The 18,113-nt window shown below is 40.1% G+C and overlaps 2 protein-coding genes across 6 annotated transcripts in view; one reads left to right on the top strand and one right to left on the bottom strand.

The window, feature by feature from the left end:
- slit2 (slit homolog 2 (Drosophila)) overlaps positions 1 to 15,596 on the top strand; it is a 95,458-nt gene extending 79,862 nt beyond the window's left edge. For 3 of the 4 annotated variants that reach the window (XM_044346864.1, XM_044346863.1, XM_044346862.1), the window contains 11 exons: positions 1,201 to 1,325; positions 1,505 to 1,602; positions 4,373 to 4,512; positions 7,068 to 7,161; positions 8,095 to 8,232; positions 9,418 to 9,658; positions 10,624 to 10,754; positions 10,849 to 11,003; positions 12,011 to 12,365; positions 12,480 to 12,694; positions 13,731 to 15,596. In XM_044346864.1, the coding sequence (XP_044202799.1) occupies positions 1,201 to 1,325; positions 1,505 to 1,602; positions 4,373 to 4,512; positions 7,068 to 7,161; positions 8,095 to 8,232; positions 9,418 to 9,658; positions 10,624 to 10,754; positions 10,849 to 11,003; positions 12,011 to 12,365; positions 12,480 to 12,694; positions 13,731 to 13,987 (1,949 nt within the window). In that variant the 3' untranslated portion in view covers positions 13,988 to 15,596. Of the gene's footprint in view, positions 1 to 1,200; positions 1,326 to 1,504; positions 1,603 to 4,372; positions 4,513 to 7,067; positions 7,162 to 8,094; positions 8,233 to 9,417; positions 9,659 to 10,623; positions 10,755 to 10,848; positions 11,004 to 12,010; positions 12,366 to 12,479; positions 12,695 to 12,995; positions 13,040 to 13,730 lie in introns of all 4 variants that reach the window. The other variant, XM_044346865.1, reaches the window with a different exon arrangement.
- Positions 15,597 to 15,949: 353 nt separating this feature from the next.
- Positions 15,950 to 18,113, bottom strand: part of LOC122979425 (intelectin-like) — a 41,351-nt gene continuing 39,187 nt past the window's right edge. For both annotated transcript variants that reach the window (XM_044346859.1, XM_044346858.1), the window contains exons 5-8: positions 17,774 to 17,932; positions 17,574 to 17,691; positions 16,898 to 17,001; positions 15,950 to 16,807 (exon numbers count right to left, since the gene is read on the bottom strand). In XM_044346859.1, the coding sequence (XP_044202794.1) occupies positions 16,655 to 16,807; positions 16,898 to 17,001; positions 17,574 to 17,691; positions 17,774 to 17,932 (534 nt within the window). In that variant the 3' untranslated portion in view covers positions 15,950 to 16,654. The remainder of the gene's footprint in view (positions 16,808 to 16,897; positions 17,002 to 17,573; positions 17,692 to 17,773; positions 17,933 to 18,113) is intronic.

The raw sequence follows: 18,113 nt of genomic DNA, 5'->3' as shown, positions 1-18,113 counted from the left end.
AGCATGCACATAGAACATCCTCTGCAGACAAGCAGACAATTACTATGTTGTGCAACGTATACAAACGTATACACACTTCATGAGGACTCCTAGAGGAGACCACAAGTTGCCATTTACAAATTGTCACTGTCCAGCGACAACCATGTATGCTAGTGAACATTTCATCAAAATAGAAAAAACACTGTTTCAACAGTTGGGGCTCAATTTTTATATACTTCATTGAGTTTTAAAGGGTTTTGTTAGCATAAGAAATGGGATAAAAGTTTATCTGAAAACCTAAAAACCATCACATATGAAGATACATGGTTTTCACTGGACAGCAACAAAATGTTTTTTTAAATTTATATAAACTCCACAATTTTGCTTGTGAGCATGATTTTGGCTGTAATTCGTCATATTGCAAAATGCTACTGACTGTTAACCCTAACCCTTAACCCTACTGAATCAAGTTAACTATGAACACATGACTGAAACCTATTTTTAACCTAATCTAACTGACGCACTGTAGAAGTCCCGGGGCCTTGTGGTTTTCTGGTGCCAGGTAAAGTAGCCAATCACATCTCAGTACTTCCTCCTCGGTCTCACCTTCCTCAGCCCCTCCAGACAGTCCCAGCCCAGTTTTCCTGGTTCATCCTTTGATCCCTGACCAGAATGAATCGCTCTTCTTCCCTTTCAGCCCTCATGTTCTGACCAGTATTGTTTGTCCCGACTGTTAAAAATTGATGTTCTGTCATGAAAGTTGGGGATTTTTTTGTATGTCTTCTGTACATGTCATGGCCCTGCAAAGAAAATCTTCCATCTTTTTTACATATTCTTACAAACCAGTTTTATATTTGTGCACATGAATTATGTTTCAGTCTCCTCTAAACTCTTCACTAGTTTCTACAGTAAGTCCTTACTTTATACTTACTTTTTCAGTTATACAGAATTTTTACTCACAAAGATGAGATTTCATGATTACTTTATTTTTAGATTCACATGAAATGTCCAAAATACATGGCAGTCATTGGGACAAACCACCATCCTTATGTGCCACACTGATGATGCAAGTTTTATGCAGGTCCCTAACAATGTACAGCTGTCTGAGTGTATGTATTCTGACTTGTCTTACTTCCTGTAGCCTACAACGTCATATAAAGCTAATCATCTCTCTGCTGTGTATGTTTTTTGTGTGCGGGTTGGTGTGTTTCCATCACACAGGCCCAGTGGATATGAGTATCCAGGCCAAGTGTGAGCCCTGCCTGTCCAACCCCTGCAAGAACGACGGCACATGCTCCAATGACCCTGTGCACTACTACCGCTGCACCTGCCCCTATGGATTTAAGGTACACATACACACACACACACACACACACAGACCTGACTCCTACAGTCTGTAAACCAACAGATGAATACTTTTGCAAAGGTTTGAAATGCTTTTGATTGAAAGAGTGATCAAATGCTTACATCAAAGACAATGCATGCAAATACGCAATTACATGTATGTGTGTGTTTGTGCATGTAGGGCCAAAACTGTGAGGAGCCCATCCACGCCTGTATCAGCAACCCCTGCCAAAATGGAGGAACATGTCACCTGAAAGAAGGGGAGGGGAGCAACTTTTGGTGAGAGTCTTACAGTAGTTAGACAGTCAGTTAGTTTGGCTATTATCCCATAAGTTAAAGTTAACACAAGAAACTTTTAACTGGTTATGAAACAGTCTCGTGATGCCTCTGATGCCTCTATATTACCTACATAAGCAAACAAGACCATCAGCGAGAAGATTGGCTATTTCTATATAGTTTTTCTAAATGCCTGCCACCAGGTTGGATTCCCTGCAAAATCAGACAAAACGATTTACGGCACGCAGACCAGAAGAGCCTATGTTTACATTACATGTAGCATTATAGCATGAGGGAGTACAAAGATGAGGGGAGGGCATTTCTCTTCATTTGATTACGTTAAAAGTAAAGTGAGACTTGTTGTCAGATTCCTGAGTCATTTTAAAAAAGACATGAACAAGAAAAAGAGAAAGAGAGAGAGACAGAGAGAGAGGGAGCAGCAGTGGTCGAGCAAGCTAGAGAGTGAATGAAGACAGCGAGCGGTAGTGTAGTGAGAACAAGAATCTGAGAAATAAAATGTTATTTTCTGATTGTTTCACAGCAGTTACCTTCTAAAGCACAAATAAACATGTCCACACCTCCGCACCCTGCAGGAACGTGCTGCATCACCGGATTTGGTGTGAATGCAGCCTTACATGTAGCCTAGGTGTATGAACGGTACTAAAACCAACCTTGGTCCACCATCATCATACTACAATTATTAATCTTACATAGATACAAATAGATACATTACCTCATCACTTTGCATCCTGCAAACAGCTGTGTTTAAAAAAGAAAAATAGTATTTAAAATAAGTTGTGTCTTTCTTTCACTTGCTTCCAAAACAAATGCACATGCTGGCCAAGATCTTTACGACACGAGGCAGTGGTGCTCATGTGAAATGCGGTCTTCATTCTGGGAAAATACTACCGTGTTTGTCCACAGGGGTCACTAAAATCAACACAAAATGAAAGTTCCTTGTAGTAACTTTAAAGAGGCTTTCCAGCAATTTTTCCACATGATTATAGTTAACTTGTCATGATGAATACTACTCAACCTGTAAAAAAAAAAAAAAAAAAAAAAAAAAAAAAACTTGTATAATGACTATGTGGCTCTTTCCAAAGTATGAAAAATAACCCTGATGATGTCAGTAGGTTTATCTCAGATTGGGCAAGAGACTTCAGTTTTTAACCTGAGGCCTGGGTTACAAACTTGGGCGTGGAGTTTGAAAGACTAAAGTCTAATGAAAGATGTCATTGCATTATATTATGGGAACTGTTTTTGGAGGTAGACCCATACTAGTGACTCAGTATATCAGTTTTGACCTCTCTTAACCTTTCTTTCACCTTTTTTAAATCCCTTTTGTGATTCACCCAACTTACAGCATTGGACATGTAATGCTAAATTGCTGGACTGCCCCTTTAACATTTGAATTTTAATTGCCAGTGGCTCTCTAAACTTTTCTCTGCCACAGCGTGTTTTTGATACTAAAACTAAGGGGCTCTGAAGTCAGAAATGTTCCAATTCTACACATAATGGCTTTAAACAAATATAAAATTCTGTGGAGGTGAAGACAAAAGTCTAAACACACAAAATATCTGTTTTGTCCACAGATTGCAAAAATGTGTGTGTGCGCAACTTTACTGTAGGCTAAAAAGGTTAAAATAGAGTTCTACAGAAGTAGCTCTACAAGATGGTAAAGGAAAAAACTATTTAGTTATATCATCATTTCTGTGGTTGCAGCATCCTCAGGTCTTGGCAATGAATTTTGTGAATAAATTTAAATAGTAAATAAAAACACCCAGGTCATATTAAAACTGAAGTATTCCTTTATGTTTACCTTAAAATAAACATAAGCACATACCTACAGGGTCTGTTCAAACACACAGAGATGTGGTGAATTATGCAAAACAGCGAATATCAAACCTCAACTATCAATAAACCAGTGAAGCAGTGATTATTGAGAACTGCAGCAGACATAGCAGCATGTGATCTGTGGACCCTCGGCAGATAATTCCATCAATGATACTTCACCGCTAATGACAGGTGGGAATGACTTTACAGGAGGTAAATGGCTCAGGAGACCGGCTCTGTCCTCCGTCTGTCTCTGAGCCGGACAGCCCCGCTGTGAGAATCGCCTTCTCTTCATTAGGCTGTTTAGTATTAACAGGAGGGGAGCTAACGCCTGTCTGCATGCTCCAAGCTCATTTCAACCACCCACACAGACAATTACACCAGCCCAAGATCACAGCTCCTCCTGTTCCTCTCCTTCTGTCTCTTCCCTTGCCCTCTGTCTTTCTCTTCTGTTACTTTTTCACTTCAATCTCTGTCTCTGTGTGTCTGTATTTTCATCTCTGTATGCGTTTTTTTTCCTCCTCTGGCGGAGGGGGTGGAATATTCATCGTGAAGAGCTGTCATTGACTATATAATGAAATATTAATCCAACAGAGTGTGTGCCGCATAAGAGCTCTTTATTAGACCCATAATATACCACTCTGAATGTGGTGTCTGTGTGTGTGTGTGTGTGTGTGTGTGCGTATGTGTGTACACAGTAATAAACCTGAGTAGTAGTTACAGAGTTGAGGCACGCTCACGTTAACAGAATAATGACTCTACTGGGAATATGTAGATGGAGCTGACTCTGCTGTTAGGAGCTACATGTGTGTGTGTGTGTGTGTGTGTGTGTGTGTGTGTGTGTGTCTTTATCATCTAGAGCTCCCAAAGATTTCTGTTTGCAAAGTTCTACATGTGTTTATCTTTTGATACCTGCTTAAATGCACCTGTGTGATCTCAGGTGTGTGTGTCCAGAGGGCTTCGAAGGCGACGCGTGCGAGATCAACATCGACGACTGTGAAGATAACGACTGTGAGAACAACTCCACCTGTGTCGATGGAATCAACAACTACACATGCATGTGCTCACCAGAATACACAGGTAACACATGATTAACATTGTGTCCACTGAAACGTACACAAACAGACAAGGAAGGCCTTTTTTTTTAACAGTAATAAACTGTTAAATCATGATTTTTTCTAACTAACACTGGTCTGCTGCTACTTGTTTGTCTGCTTTTGCAATGTGCTAATCATCTCTGACTGCTAACCTTTGTGGCCGTGTTCTCTCTCTGTCTTTCTATGTCTTCGCTGTCCTGTGTGTTTTTTTTTTCCTGTCTCGCTCTGCTTTCTATCATCTGTCGTCTTGTTTTTTTTTTTGTGGTTGCAGCTGCTACCAATGAGGTGGAGAGAGGTTAGTCTGTTCTTGTCTCTGTCCCTCTCTCCTTCCTTCCTTCCTTCCATCCTTCTCCTTCCTTCCCTCATTTCCCTGTGATTTATCCACTCTCCCCAGAAATATGATATTCAGCACCACATACTGTATGCAGTCATGCTCCATGTTAGCAGTGCATGTCCTTGATGTTCAGACCGCTGAGTTCGTAATTCATCCTCTCGGATGTCTGTGGTTGTTCTGCTTGCTGCTTTATGCATACATGTTATTACCACCCTAAAGTCGAAGTCGACTGTGTCTCAATATTTCAGGTGAAGATTTTGACATTAAAGGATAAGATTGTACTCAGCCCCAAGTGCTATGGAAGATTTAAAATGCTTTAATGAAAACAAATCAAACAAAGAAATAAAGTGAAATACAATACACATTATTTGCATGTGGCATGGAAATTATTGCCCTTTCACATATGTTTTTCATTTAATCTTGGCACAGTAAATGCATACATAAAAAAGCTAATTCAAATAACAATACATATTGTATTTCACCTTATTTCTTTATTTGATTAGTTTTTATTTACACATTTTAAATCTTCCATAAAGTTCATTGATTTCTGCTGAAGATGTTAATCTTTAAAAAACAGGTCATGAATATGTAGTTTCATTTTTGAAAAGGGTAAAGTCATTTCCTTAATCAGCTGGGCATTGCAGTTTTAAGAAACTCAAACAGGAGTAAATTGTGTATTTTTTGGACACTGTGCGCTAGTGAGTATTTATGACAGCAGGATGGTGTATGTTGGATTGAGTGAAATAAACTACAGTGCTCATGTTCGTTGCATTGAAAGAACATGTCACTCACTGCAATGGTGTTTTTGGACAACAATAGATGAATAAATATTAGTAATAATTATCAACGAGACAACGTGTGCAGTCATCCGTAGCTGCTGCCTGATACCTAATAATGTAGCTTACAGTGTGTCACTTTAAAACTGTTATAAAGGTTATATGACTGCATTTCAGTGACTGACTTTTTACAGGCACCTGACATATTTTTATACAACTGATTGAATATACATGTAAAATAAGCAAAGAAATTCTAACATCTCAACCTTTCCACCCACTCCTGATACCGTTTAGCAAATCAATAGTTTAACTTGAAAACTAAATGTGACGAACAAGCAGTCGCAGTATTACCGTTACAATTTACATCAAGGTTTTAACTACATCTGCAGTTGTTTTAATGGTTGCTGTTTCCTCTTCATTAAAGCAATTTACAGATGCAATCGACATTTTTCTAAAACTAAAAGACTGTGAAAAGGAGACACTCGCTGTTAATAGAGTAGAGCATGTGGCGGTTTTCATCTAATAAATAAATGAGGTAGCACACACAGTTACTAATGTGGACAGAATTACTGGTGCTCATATTGATTTGTATGTCAAGTCAAGCTTCACAAAATTGAATCCAACAACTTTTCACTAATTTTGGAGGTGTTACCTCGGCCATCTTTTCTGTTGTTTGATTTTTGGTTGTCATACTGGATACTTTACATGTATCCAGTGTTACTCAAAACCTACAGCTAAACACTACAGCACAAACATGCATACACATCTCCCATCGTTTCACACACATTCTCATTGATCCCCAAGTGATCATATAATTATCCCCACAATGGACACAGTGCTGGCAGAAGTATTGGTTTATTCCCTGATGCCTCATCAGTAATCAATTTAGAGTTCTGAGATTCAGGAAGCTCGGGATACACCCGGAAATATCATCAGGAATATGACATTCCCAGAGATGAGATCATTTATCAGACCACTGTTGGTCTTGGTCACAAGAGAGTCATCCATCATCAGAATGCACACCCATACAACACAGACACACAAACACACACATTTGTGCCACATGCAGCACAGACACAGTAATATACATCATACAGTATACACACAAAGATGCTCAGTCATGCTAAAATGCACAAGTAGAGACAAACTCTGAGTTAAGAGTTCAAAATATAGAGATGTTTTTTATACTTTCACCTAAGTATGCAAAGTATTAAAATGGTATTGAGGTTTGTTTATGTGTGTGTGTGTGTGTGTGTGTGTGTGTGTGCGTGTGTGTGTGTGTGTGTGTGTGTGTGTGTGTGTGTGTGTGTGTGTGTGTGTGCGCGCATGCGCACGTGTGTGTGTGGGCATGTGTGTGTGTGTGTGCGTGTGTGTGTGTGTGTGTGTGTGTATGTGTGTGTATGTGTGTGTGTGTGTGTGTGTTCCTAGGGGAGCTATGTGAAGAGAAGCTGGATTTCTGTGCCCCAGAGCTGAACCCATGTCAGCACGACTCAAAGTGCATTCTGACCCCTCAGGGATACAAGTGAGTGGACTACACACACACGCACATGCACACGCACACACACACACACACACACACGCAGAATTGGTGGAGTTAGCAATGTTGTCTCGTTTCTTTCCCACTGGATTTGAGTACTAACATTTCTCACACTGAAATAAATGATTTGCTGATTTTTCCCTGCAGAGATAAGCTCCTTGTATATGTGTGTGTGCGTGTGTGTGTGTGTGTGTTAGGAGGGGAGGTGTTGGGAGTGTGATTTTGGCTCCCTCATAAGGTTTCCTGTCCAGATTTTATCTGAACCTTGTTTTTGTTTTACTCCTTTGCAGTGTGTACTGTGGTCAGTATACTGTTCCTTGGTGTGTGTGTGTGTGTGTGTGTGTGTGCATAAGGCATTTTAAGCCTTTAAAAGCACCTTTTATTGAGTGGATCCCACTTTCTCTCAAAACTGTGTGTGTGTGTGTGGACTGTCATAGGCTACTTTTGGGGACAAATTTCAGACTTAGGACCAGTTAATTGGGGACAAAAGCAAAATTTTGGGGGTCAGTGATTAATGTTAGGGCTAAGGTAAGGGTAGTGTAAGATAAGGTTAGGGTTAGGCAAATAGTGGTGATGGTTAGGGTTAGGGTAAGTCTCCAGGAAATGAATGTAAGTCTATGTAATGTCCCCAAAAGTGACTATGGTCTGATGTGTGTGTGTGTGTGTGTGTGTGTGTGCGCGTGTGTGTGTGTTTGTGTGTGGCGGGGTCAACAGGGAATTGACATGTTTTCCTTTTAGTGTTAAAATGTCCTCAACACAAGCAATTACAACAAATCCACCCACAGGCAACACAGTTTGTTTAACCAAAGAGCAGCTGTGTCGTTGCAAAGAGCAGATTGCAGATGGAGGTTCAGTATCAACAAGTTCTTCTGTCTCTATCTGTGTGTGTTCATGCATTTGCATGTGTGTGCATTGTAGGTGTGAATGCACTCCAGGCTACGTCGGTGAGCACTGTGAGCTGGACTATAATGACTGTGAAGAAAACAAGTGTCAGAATGGAGGTCAGTGCATTGATGCCGTCAACGGATACACCTGCGTCTGTCCAGAGGGATACAGGTGAGGTACACTTCCCAGCAGGAACTCACACATACTGTTATTATTCTGTTGACCTGAGCTGTTTTAACAGCATTAAACCAAACGTTAACAACAAACAAATCTGTGCAGTGCATCTTAATTTTGTTGCATTACTGACTTTGGCCTCAGCTTATTTAAACATTTCTAACAGATTCAAATTGTTTTTGTTAAATGACTCTTTCCAAACTGAGGTGTCAGCATTTGCTGGACCATCCTCATGTGGTGTAGGAGGGGCTCCCCCCTGTGTTTATTGTTAGTTATTGCAACAGTAACAGCCCTATCTATCTATCTATCTATCTATCTATCTATCTATCTATCTATCTATCTATCTATCTATCTATCTATCTATCTATCTATCTATCTAAAGGATATGTTGGTGTATTCAGATTTGATTTCTCAACAACAAGCTTGTGAATTCCTTTTGGCAGCCCACTCTCAAATCTCAGATGACAAATAGTCCTCGAGAGCACCAATAAAAAGAATTTTTAAAGTTGTTCACTGCTGCAGCACCACACTTTGACAATAAAAACAAAAGTAAATACAACATGTTCACTCTGTTAGACTATCAGTTTCAAGCAAGTTTCAAGTCTCTATAAATTAATTTAATCCACATCATCACACTTGAAAAGGCATATGAAAAGGCCTATTACTGTTTGGGCCCTATGTGAACACACAATTTTCTCACAAAACTTGAACAGTTTTGGTTTTTTGACGTGAGACATTCCAGTCTGTTCTGTTTGGTGTTTTTACTGGTTTCACTCACTAGCAGAAAAAACACAATGTGACGTATTTCCATGCACCAATCAGGATTGAGCAATATTTGGAATCAAAATCTGATGACAGGTGTGTTGTCAAACAAATGTGATCTAACCACACTGACACAGCAATGACAGAACAGATAAACTTTTTCAGTTTTTCAGTCTTAAATGATCTTAATGAATAATACCTAAGGATTTTTTTGTCTGAAAAAACCTTTAATTGTTGCTTTTTTAGTCTGCTGAGTCTTATAGAGAAATATTAAAAGCAGCTTTAAGGTTGTTAACTCTGATTAGAAGTACTAGGTTTATTAGCTGTCCCTCATACTTAATGTATCAGCATCAAACCTATAATCTGAAAGAACACCATTTCAAGTGTGCTATATTTAATGTGCATGTGTGTGTGTTGCAGTGGGTTATTCTGCGAGTTCTCTCCACCCATGGTCCTCCCTCGCACCAGCCCCTGTGACAACCATGAGTGCCTCAATGGGGCACAGTGTGTTGTTATGGAAACAGACCCCCGCTGCCAGTGTCTCCAAGGCTATGAGGGCGAGCGCTGTGAGACACTAGTCAGCGTCAACTTTGTCAACCGCGAGTCCTACCTGCAGCTTCCCTCCGATCTCATCTCACCGCAGACTAACATCACCTTACAGGTGCGCTCAGTCAAACACACATGTAAAATGGTGGAAAGTAAATACTATAAGTACATTTACTCAAGCATTACCCTTTCATGCCACTTTATACTTCTGCTTCATCTCATATGGAAATATTGTACTTTTCCCTCCACAACATTTATTTGACAGTTTGGGTTACTAGTTACTTTTTGAGATTAATATTAATACATATAATAAACTCAAATAAAATACATTTTCATACAGTATGTTAAATTATATAGTATATTGTGACCCCTTACAAAAAAGCAGTTAGCAGTTCCACCAAAGAGTGATTTCCCCTCTAAACATCTCAAATGGTTTCACTTAAATATTTTTTAAGCATCAGTTTAAATTAAATTATCCAATATTTCACTACTATTTATAACAACATAATGTAACAGAACACTTTTTTTTTTTCTTTTCTACCACAATCATCTCACAACCCACCAGATTAATCTTGTGACATTTTGGATGGGCCCAACCCCTAGGTAGAAAACAACTGGACTAAACTACCTAACTTTACAGTGTATTAAAATAGCTCCTTTTTGATTAGCTACAACAGTAAAATGTTGCTTGTGCACTGATGCATCAGTATAAACAATCTAACAACGTAATGCATAAGCCAAGTACTTTAAGTTTTTGTACATTTTGCTGATAACATGTTTATTTAAAACCTCTATAATCAATATTTTTTGCAATAACTATGTGTGTAATATGAGAGGCATCGCTCATATATGAACCTACAGAAAATTATCACCTGACTCCCCTCAGCTTTACAGAGCTTTTCAGTGAGTTTAAACTCATTGTTTAGCTGTCCGACTGCAACTTTACTGTTTTGGTTCACTCTTACCGCTTTCATAGTGTCATTTTCAGCCACAGCAGGCAGCTGTTTGTGGAGAAAAAGCTCTAAATCTTCCACCACTGGCAATAAGTTCCCTTACAAGTACATCCTGTTGTGTTTTCAGATTGCCACAGATGAGGACAGTGGTGTGCTGTTGTATAAAGGGGACAATGATCACATTGCCATGGAGCTGTACAGGGGACGCCTGCGGGTCAGCTACGACACCGGGTCCTACCCTCCTTCTGCTATATACAGGTACACATTCAAGCAGCAGCGCCAGCAGAAATGTCCAACAGTACACTCACATGATGGATGATACAAATATTTAGACAAATTCTCTCTTTCTCAGTGTGGAGACAGTGAATGATGGCAGTTTCCATGCTGTTGAGTTGGTAGCATCAGACCAGACTCTGTCTCTGTCCATCGATGGCGGACCGCCTAAATCCATCAACTCCATCAGCAAACAGTCCACACTTAACATAGATTCCCCGCTTTACCTGGGAGGTGAGGACCCAAGCACAGTGTGTCTATGTGTGTGTGTGTGTGTGTGTCAGAGAGAGAGTGGGAGAACAATGGCAATGACACATGGCAGATACTTCATTCCTCTGCAGCTCAAAGAGGATTATCTTGATTTGATTTTAAGCTCATTGCTGCATAGATTTATGTTTTAACCTGGATTTTTTTTTTCTATAAGGCTTTGAAGTATAAATGTACGCTATTTGTACTCTATTTGCTATGTGAAGACACTGGAATATTTTCTAATTAATACATTATTTTTTGAATGATGAGCTCATTCATTTTGTTGGTATTATGTAACAAATATATTGTGATAATTACAGCACGGCATTAGGGAGATTGTTAATTGTCATCAGCCTTAATGGGTTGTTTCACTCTTTAGATATTTACTGGTTTTGTATAATGATCCTCTCAAAAGTTCCTCTGATGAACAAAGATAAGAAAAAGGTTGTTTTCTATTGGAGCTCACCTTGATGTGCATTTTGATCCTCATTTGAAATTTGAAGCCCACAAGAAATATCACCAGAAGTAGCTTTAATCATTGCCAAAGTACAGCCATTTCTCTGGAAAAGGAACTGAGAGACTAATGCATGCTTTTATCACTGGCTGGCTTGATTACTTCAAGACTCTCTTTAGTGGAGAACCCAAGAAAAAGATAAACTGCAGATTATTCAAAACACTGCAGCACATATGCTGACCGAGAGCAGAAAGAGAGCACACAGAGCACACATTTCTAATTTGTTGTTATTTTGTTTTACAAAACGTTTCACCTTTCACTGATTGGTTTTAAAAGCTGTGAGTAGAATAAGACCTATCAATAGTCTTACTGTAACTTGTGGAAACGCCTGCCAGAGAGCAGGTGCATCACAACAGTTAACATTATCAAACTAAATCCTAAAACAGTTTTATCTTAGCATTTAGATCGTATGACTAGTATGACTAGTTTTATTGTACCTCTGCATTAACAATGCTCTGATCTCTCTAATCACTTTCAGGTATGCCAGAACGTGCCTCAGCCTCTGGAGGTCTGTCAGCTCTGCAGCACGGCTCAGGTGGACGTAACGGCACCAGCTTCCATGGCTGCCTCCGTAACCTGTATATCAATGGGAAGCTCCAGGACCTGGGAGCTGGGCCGGGACCCAGGGCTCCAAACACTGGGACTGCACAGAGCACCACTAGGCAGTGGCTGGGCCACGGGGTGGAGCCAGGCTGCCAGCCCTGCCAGAGAGGCGCCTGCGTCCAGGGTGACTGCCACCCAACAGGGCACCGTGGCTTCACCTGCACCTGCCACCCGGGCTGGACGGGAACACTGTGTGACCAGCAAGTCAACAACCCCTGTGATGGCAACAAGTGAGTGTTTGATACAAGTAGTTTGTGTGCCTCTATGTGAATGTGTATGTGATGGGATTACTATGTATCTGTCCACGTCTTTATCTTTCCTGTCGCTCCCTCCTTCATCCTCAGGTGTATTCATGGCACCTGCCTTCCAATCAACTCCTACTCTTACTCCTGTCGCTGTCAGCCTGGTTTTGCCGGCGTGCTCTGCGATGAGCAGGACCAAGACGCAGCTAACCCCTGCAGTCTGTCTCGCTGCAAACACGGCAAATGTAGAGTGTCAGGCCTGGGCAAGGCATACTGCGAGTGTAACAGTGGATATACAGGGGAGGCGTGCGACAGAGGTGAGAAAAACATAACAGTGTGTTCGGGGGTCATGCACATGTATGTTGGGTGTGTCTGTGTGTGTTAAATATTATCTGTGTGTACAGTAAACTGACTTCTCACAATCCTCCAAAAATAATGCCAAGTACTTTTCAAGCTTTTTAATCGAAACATGTTTCTCTTAACAGAATCTCTTCTAAGCTTCTGCTTTGCTATCTGTTACTTAGAAAGACTCATGAAGACTCTCTGCAGTGTGTGTGCATCTAACAGTGTCATGTGTTTCTGCATTAACGCTTCTAACCCGATGCTTTTTCAACTCAGCATCTCCTGAGCTTTCTCTTAATCCCACGCGGGGGGTTACTCAGGTGAGACTGCCTGGTCAGATCTTACTGTCGCCCTCTTTTTCTGATTTTTCTCTCTGTTCCTCTCTAATGCAACCCATAATTCCTGTTTCACATCATGCAACATGTATTTTTCATCTTTCACATTATGTGCTGCAAAAATGGCAGTTCAAGAAAGTTGTCATGTATTATTTTAGGATGCTTAAGTCTTCTTTTTTTTCTTATCCAAGAAAATCTTCTCAAGCTTTATTTGTATTACAGGATTAAACTTGTTATTGTTGACATGAAATAAGAAACAATGGCGATGGAATGTCTAAAGTTTCAATGCTTATATAAACTGTTCTTTAATAGTTTTGTGTTGTGTTGTGTTGTGTTATGTTGTGGCCTGATTTTTATTGTAGTTTTAAGAAGTCACTTCTGCTTGGCCCCTTGGCATGTTTTTTTATTATAGTGAATTTCTCTGCATTACACAAAATTTCTTTGTTTGTATAAGGGTATTTTTGCAGTGTGTCATCCCTCATGATGTCTCTTTGCCTCCTCTTACTGTCATCTTCTTGTTCTCTCTACAATCCACTGATCTGTTCAGTTACTCATCTCATTACTTGTTTCATTCTCACCATTCAGATCACTTTTGTCGTCATGTCCTTGTTGCTTCAAAACAACAGTAAAAGCATGGATAAGCTGTAACCCTTGTGTTTCCTCATCATCCCCGCAGAGGTGGCCTGCCGAGGGGAACGGGTCCGAGATGTCTACCAAAGACAGCAAGGCTACGCGGCGTGCCAAACCCAGGAGAAGGTCTCCCGTCTAGAGTGTCGAGGCAGCTGCCCGGGGGGAGCAGAGGGACAGGGCACCTGCTGCACCCCCCTCCGCAGCAAACGCAGGAAATACACCTTCCAGTGCACTGACGGCTCCTCCTTTGTCCAGGAAGTGGAGAAAGTGGTCAAGTGCGGCTGTACAAAGTGTTCCTCATAAAAAAATTAGAAAGAAAAAAAAAAGAAAACAAAAAAGAGACCGCACCCTCGGCAGATTTTCTCCTCTCCAGATATGTTTTGTGTTCCTGCCCGCCTTACTTGATCCCTGTATACCCTTGTCCAAGGTCCCGGTCCTCCTGAGAAAACCCTCCACCCTCCACGTCCTCCCCCCACCAACCCTGTTTTTTTTTTAAAAACCCTGAAAAAAGTCAAAAAAACAAGAGAAACAACTAAAAAAGAGTTTCTTTCCTTGTCAGTGCTGGACTGATGATTGATGCTTCCTCGGTGGGGATGTTGAATTGTATTGTAAAGTACAAAAACAGACTTATTTTTTATTATGAAGTGGAGAAAAAGACAAAAAAAAAAACAACAAACAAACACAAGAGTTGACTTTTTCCTTACATCTACTTCTTTTTGTTGGTCATGATGACTCCAATGGTGTGCCACTGTCTCTTCCCTGGAGGACTGACCGGTCACTGACGGCCGACCGCTTCCTGTAAACTTCCTGCTTCCTGTCTGTGAGTTGTGTGATTTATAGGAGTAACCTTAACTGGTAGTACCACAGACTCACCACTAGGAGGAGCTGCATTATGGCATGGGAGAGTGCAGGCAGTAATAACCCCCCCCCTTCCCTCCCTACAACACAAGAAACCACCACTGTAGTCTGCAGTCTCTCTTAACAGACCTCCTGAACCCTCTGAGACTGTGCGCACGATCCTACACACAGCTGTGATCAAACTTGTGGTATTTTATACAGCTACTGAACAACACACACACACACACATACACACACACACACATACAAATGCTCTCACCTGTAGAAGAGTTATATGTTACCTGCCAGGTTAAATACACTACTCTCTGTTTATCCACCCCCAGTCATGGATGACAAGTATTTATTGTATCATAAATACCTGTACTTATTCAGTAGATCCCCCATGTATCAATCTGATTCTTTTAATATATATTAATTTATATTTGTCCTTATTTTTGTATTAAAAAGACATAATCTGTCAAGATAGCTGAACTAACAAAATGGTGTCCTTTATTTTGGTTGAAGAGAAGTTGTTTTTTTGATCACTGAAACTATTGTGCTTGCCAGAGACCTTAGTTACATTTTAATCTGCAAATGTGACGTGAAGACATTGTATATTTTTGTCGCGTTTCCTGAGAGTTTGTACTGTGCCATTACCAGAAGGTCTTTATATTAGAGTATAAATGTATAGATAATTTCCCTACATATGTCTTTCACACACAGATCTTGTGAGTAGCATTGACCCTAGAGGATCCTTAGAACTGTTTTTACCTTTTTAACAAATTTATGCTTAAAGAATACTGTGACTTTTTCTAAATGAAACTACTTTGTTAGCCCCCTGGTCTCCGATGTTAACATGTTGCTGCTAAGTTTTTGTACCGTAGACTTGGATCCTGATCTGTATGTTATATAGAACTTCCTGCTCCTACTGTACAGGGGCGCCTTGTGTAACAGATAAATATGTCCCCCACCTCTACACACGTGCATTGTGCTTTATATTCCCCCCCTTCTCCATCCCCAGACTAATGTCAGTTTCCTGACTGATGTTTGTTTATTAAACACAATATTTACCTCACACTTCTCACCTTTGCCTTTTTTGTCACACAAAAAGGTTCAAGTGGGAAATATTCCCCACAACATGAGCAATGATTATTCAACTTTTGAGGGACAGTAATGGAGACAGTTATCTTCCATTATCCTTCAAACATGTTTTAAGACATATACAAATAATAATTAGGGTCTTTTATGGTTTTTCCCCCAAAAAAAGTTCAGTTAACTAGTTAATAGCTCTTAAAGTCACATCTAATGCCTCTCCCAGAATGAACATACATGTAATAGATATTGAACTGGAGAAGGAAGTTTCACTTCAACAATGGGATTCTCAGTGGAGTGTTAAACCCAAGATCCAGTGAACATGTTCCAAAAATGAAATGTTTGTATTTTTATTAACTAGAAAATTTGAGATGTGCTACCATTTCATATTTTTGGAACATGCAATATATATTGTGTGTACAGAATAGACCTAGAAAGCAGAATTACAGAAATACAGAATAGAGAAACAGGATTTATGGATAAACTGATAACATCTATGAAGAATCTGATCAGCAGGACATTAAGCGACTCCAGGTACTGCCAAAATCAGATAGGACCTGAGCCACATAACCTCCATCATCATGGATACCTGGAAAGAGGACAGGCTCCACATACACACAGGAGAAACTCATCGTAAAAAAGCCACAAAGTCTGCAGAGGGACGAGGTCAGGGTGGATGGATGGCAATGACAATCATTCCCTAACCTTAAACAAGTGGCCTAAACCAACCTTAACTGAGTTTATTCAACAAAAGTGACTTGTAATGTTGTCATCTTCATAGAGTCAACATATAAGAAGAAAACTTGTACGTGATGTTCTGGAGTCCAGTATTGTATTTTAATTGTATTGTTTAATTTGGACGACTTGTTGAAGTGTTGGACCATCAGACCATCAGACCAACATAACCATTGGCTCTCAAAATCTTCCAACAAGCAAAATTTTATATTTTATTTGAATATTTCGACAATGCTACAATAGACACAGACTTTCATATCCATGTTAAAAATGTAATTGTCAGATGAATATGATGTAGTTTTGCCATCAGCGGTAGAACAGTAAAACAGCTGCCTCAGTCATCTCTTTGGAAGCGCTCCAGCCTCCTCCCAGTCCCAGTCTGTCCCAGTCAAATGATGGGAAGTCCCCACACTGATTAGGGGCCCGTTCAGCAAAGTATCCACCTCCTCCTATACAGTACTGGAAACAGAAACAAAGAGCATGGATGCACTGTATAGCATTGCACATATATTATATAATGCAGTAGAGCAATGATGGATTCAGACCCACATGTTCAGTGTTGCATCCAGTCAGCTTAACTCCGGAGCAGATAGCCATGGCTGCACGTTCATTGTTTATTGCTCTGAATGTGATGAAACCAGCTTCAAACTCACCTTTCATAAAAAACAAAACAAAAAAAAAAAACAGAAAATAAACAAAAATAGCTTATATTTCAACTTTTGGGGAGAGCTAAGCTAGCTGTCCCCCCCTGTTTCAAGTCTTTATGCTAAGCTAAGCTAATTGCTTCCTGTGCACAGCCACATACTCTGATACTGGTGGTATCAATCTTCTCATATCACTCTCAGCAAAAAAGGAAACATGTTTTCCAAAACTATTCTTTTGAGAAATACTATTAATGTGATGAATTGCTGGAAAATGTAATTATATATTAATGGTTCCAAGGTATTACGAATGTTGTGTTACTTTAAGGCCCCTTGATTTCAACTTCATCATTATTCAAACTTAGAAAGTTTGACTATGTTGTGTGTCTCAAGAGTTCACTTCTGCTGCCTTTGAAAACCATCCACTGAAATCTAACAAAAATGTCAGCTGTCAGCAGAGAGTTGATTTGAAATGCAATTTGTGTTCCCTAATTCTAAAGGATGTTTTCCTCCATAAATACAACAATGATTGATACACAATAATGATGGTAAAACAGCTTCCTCTTTATAGATAAACTTCTTACTTCTTGGATTGGGTCCATATAAGTTTCTGGTGGACTCTGTGTCTCCATGGTCATACACAATGGGAACAGCTGGTCCTCTGTCACTGCACGAGCCAACGTTGTATCTCACTGGATATTGCTAAAGGAAAAGCATATTATAAAGAGTTAGTGGTTCCTGTAGTCTGACTACTTTACAAGCACTTCCTTACTGATTAAGTTACCTTGAAGAATTGCAAGAGGTTCCCCCCACAAGGACGGAGGAAGTGGCTGTCAGTGTGGTAGCGGAGGATGGCTGCCAGCTTCCAGTGCTCCAGTGGGAAGTTGTTGGGAACGTGCCACACAGACATGTCTTCTGCTACCATATCATAGTAACCTGGATTCTGTGAAAATGTACACTATTATCACAACTCTAATCATGCTTTGGATCACATTTCAGTTGTTAAATGATGAAATGACAGACAGTGCTCATTATTCCATCTTCAGACTTGCTATATCTCTGACAGTGGATGGACACTAACCAGGCACAGTAGAAAGCGCTGTTATCTGCCAACTAGTGACTAA

The sequence above is a fragment of the Thunnus albacares genome, chromosome 3, assembly GCF_914725855.1.
Source record: "Thunnus albacares chromosome 3, fThuAlb1.1, whole genome shotgun sequence".
NCBI classification, from domain to species: Eukaryota; Metazoa; Chordata; class Actinopteri; order Scombriformes; family Scombridae; genus Thunnus; species Thunnus albacares.
The sequence above is the reverse complement of the archived record's forward strand: the minus strand, read 5'-3'. Positions and strand labels throughout refer to the sequence as shown.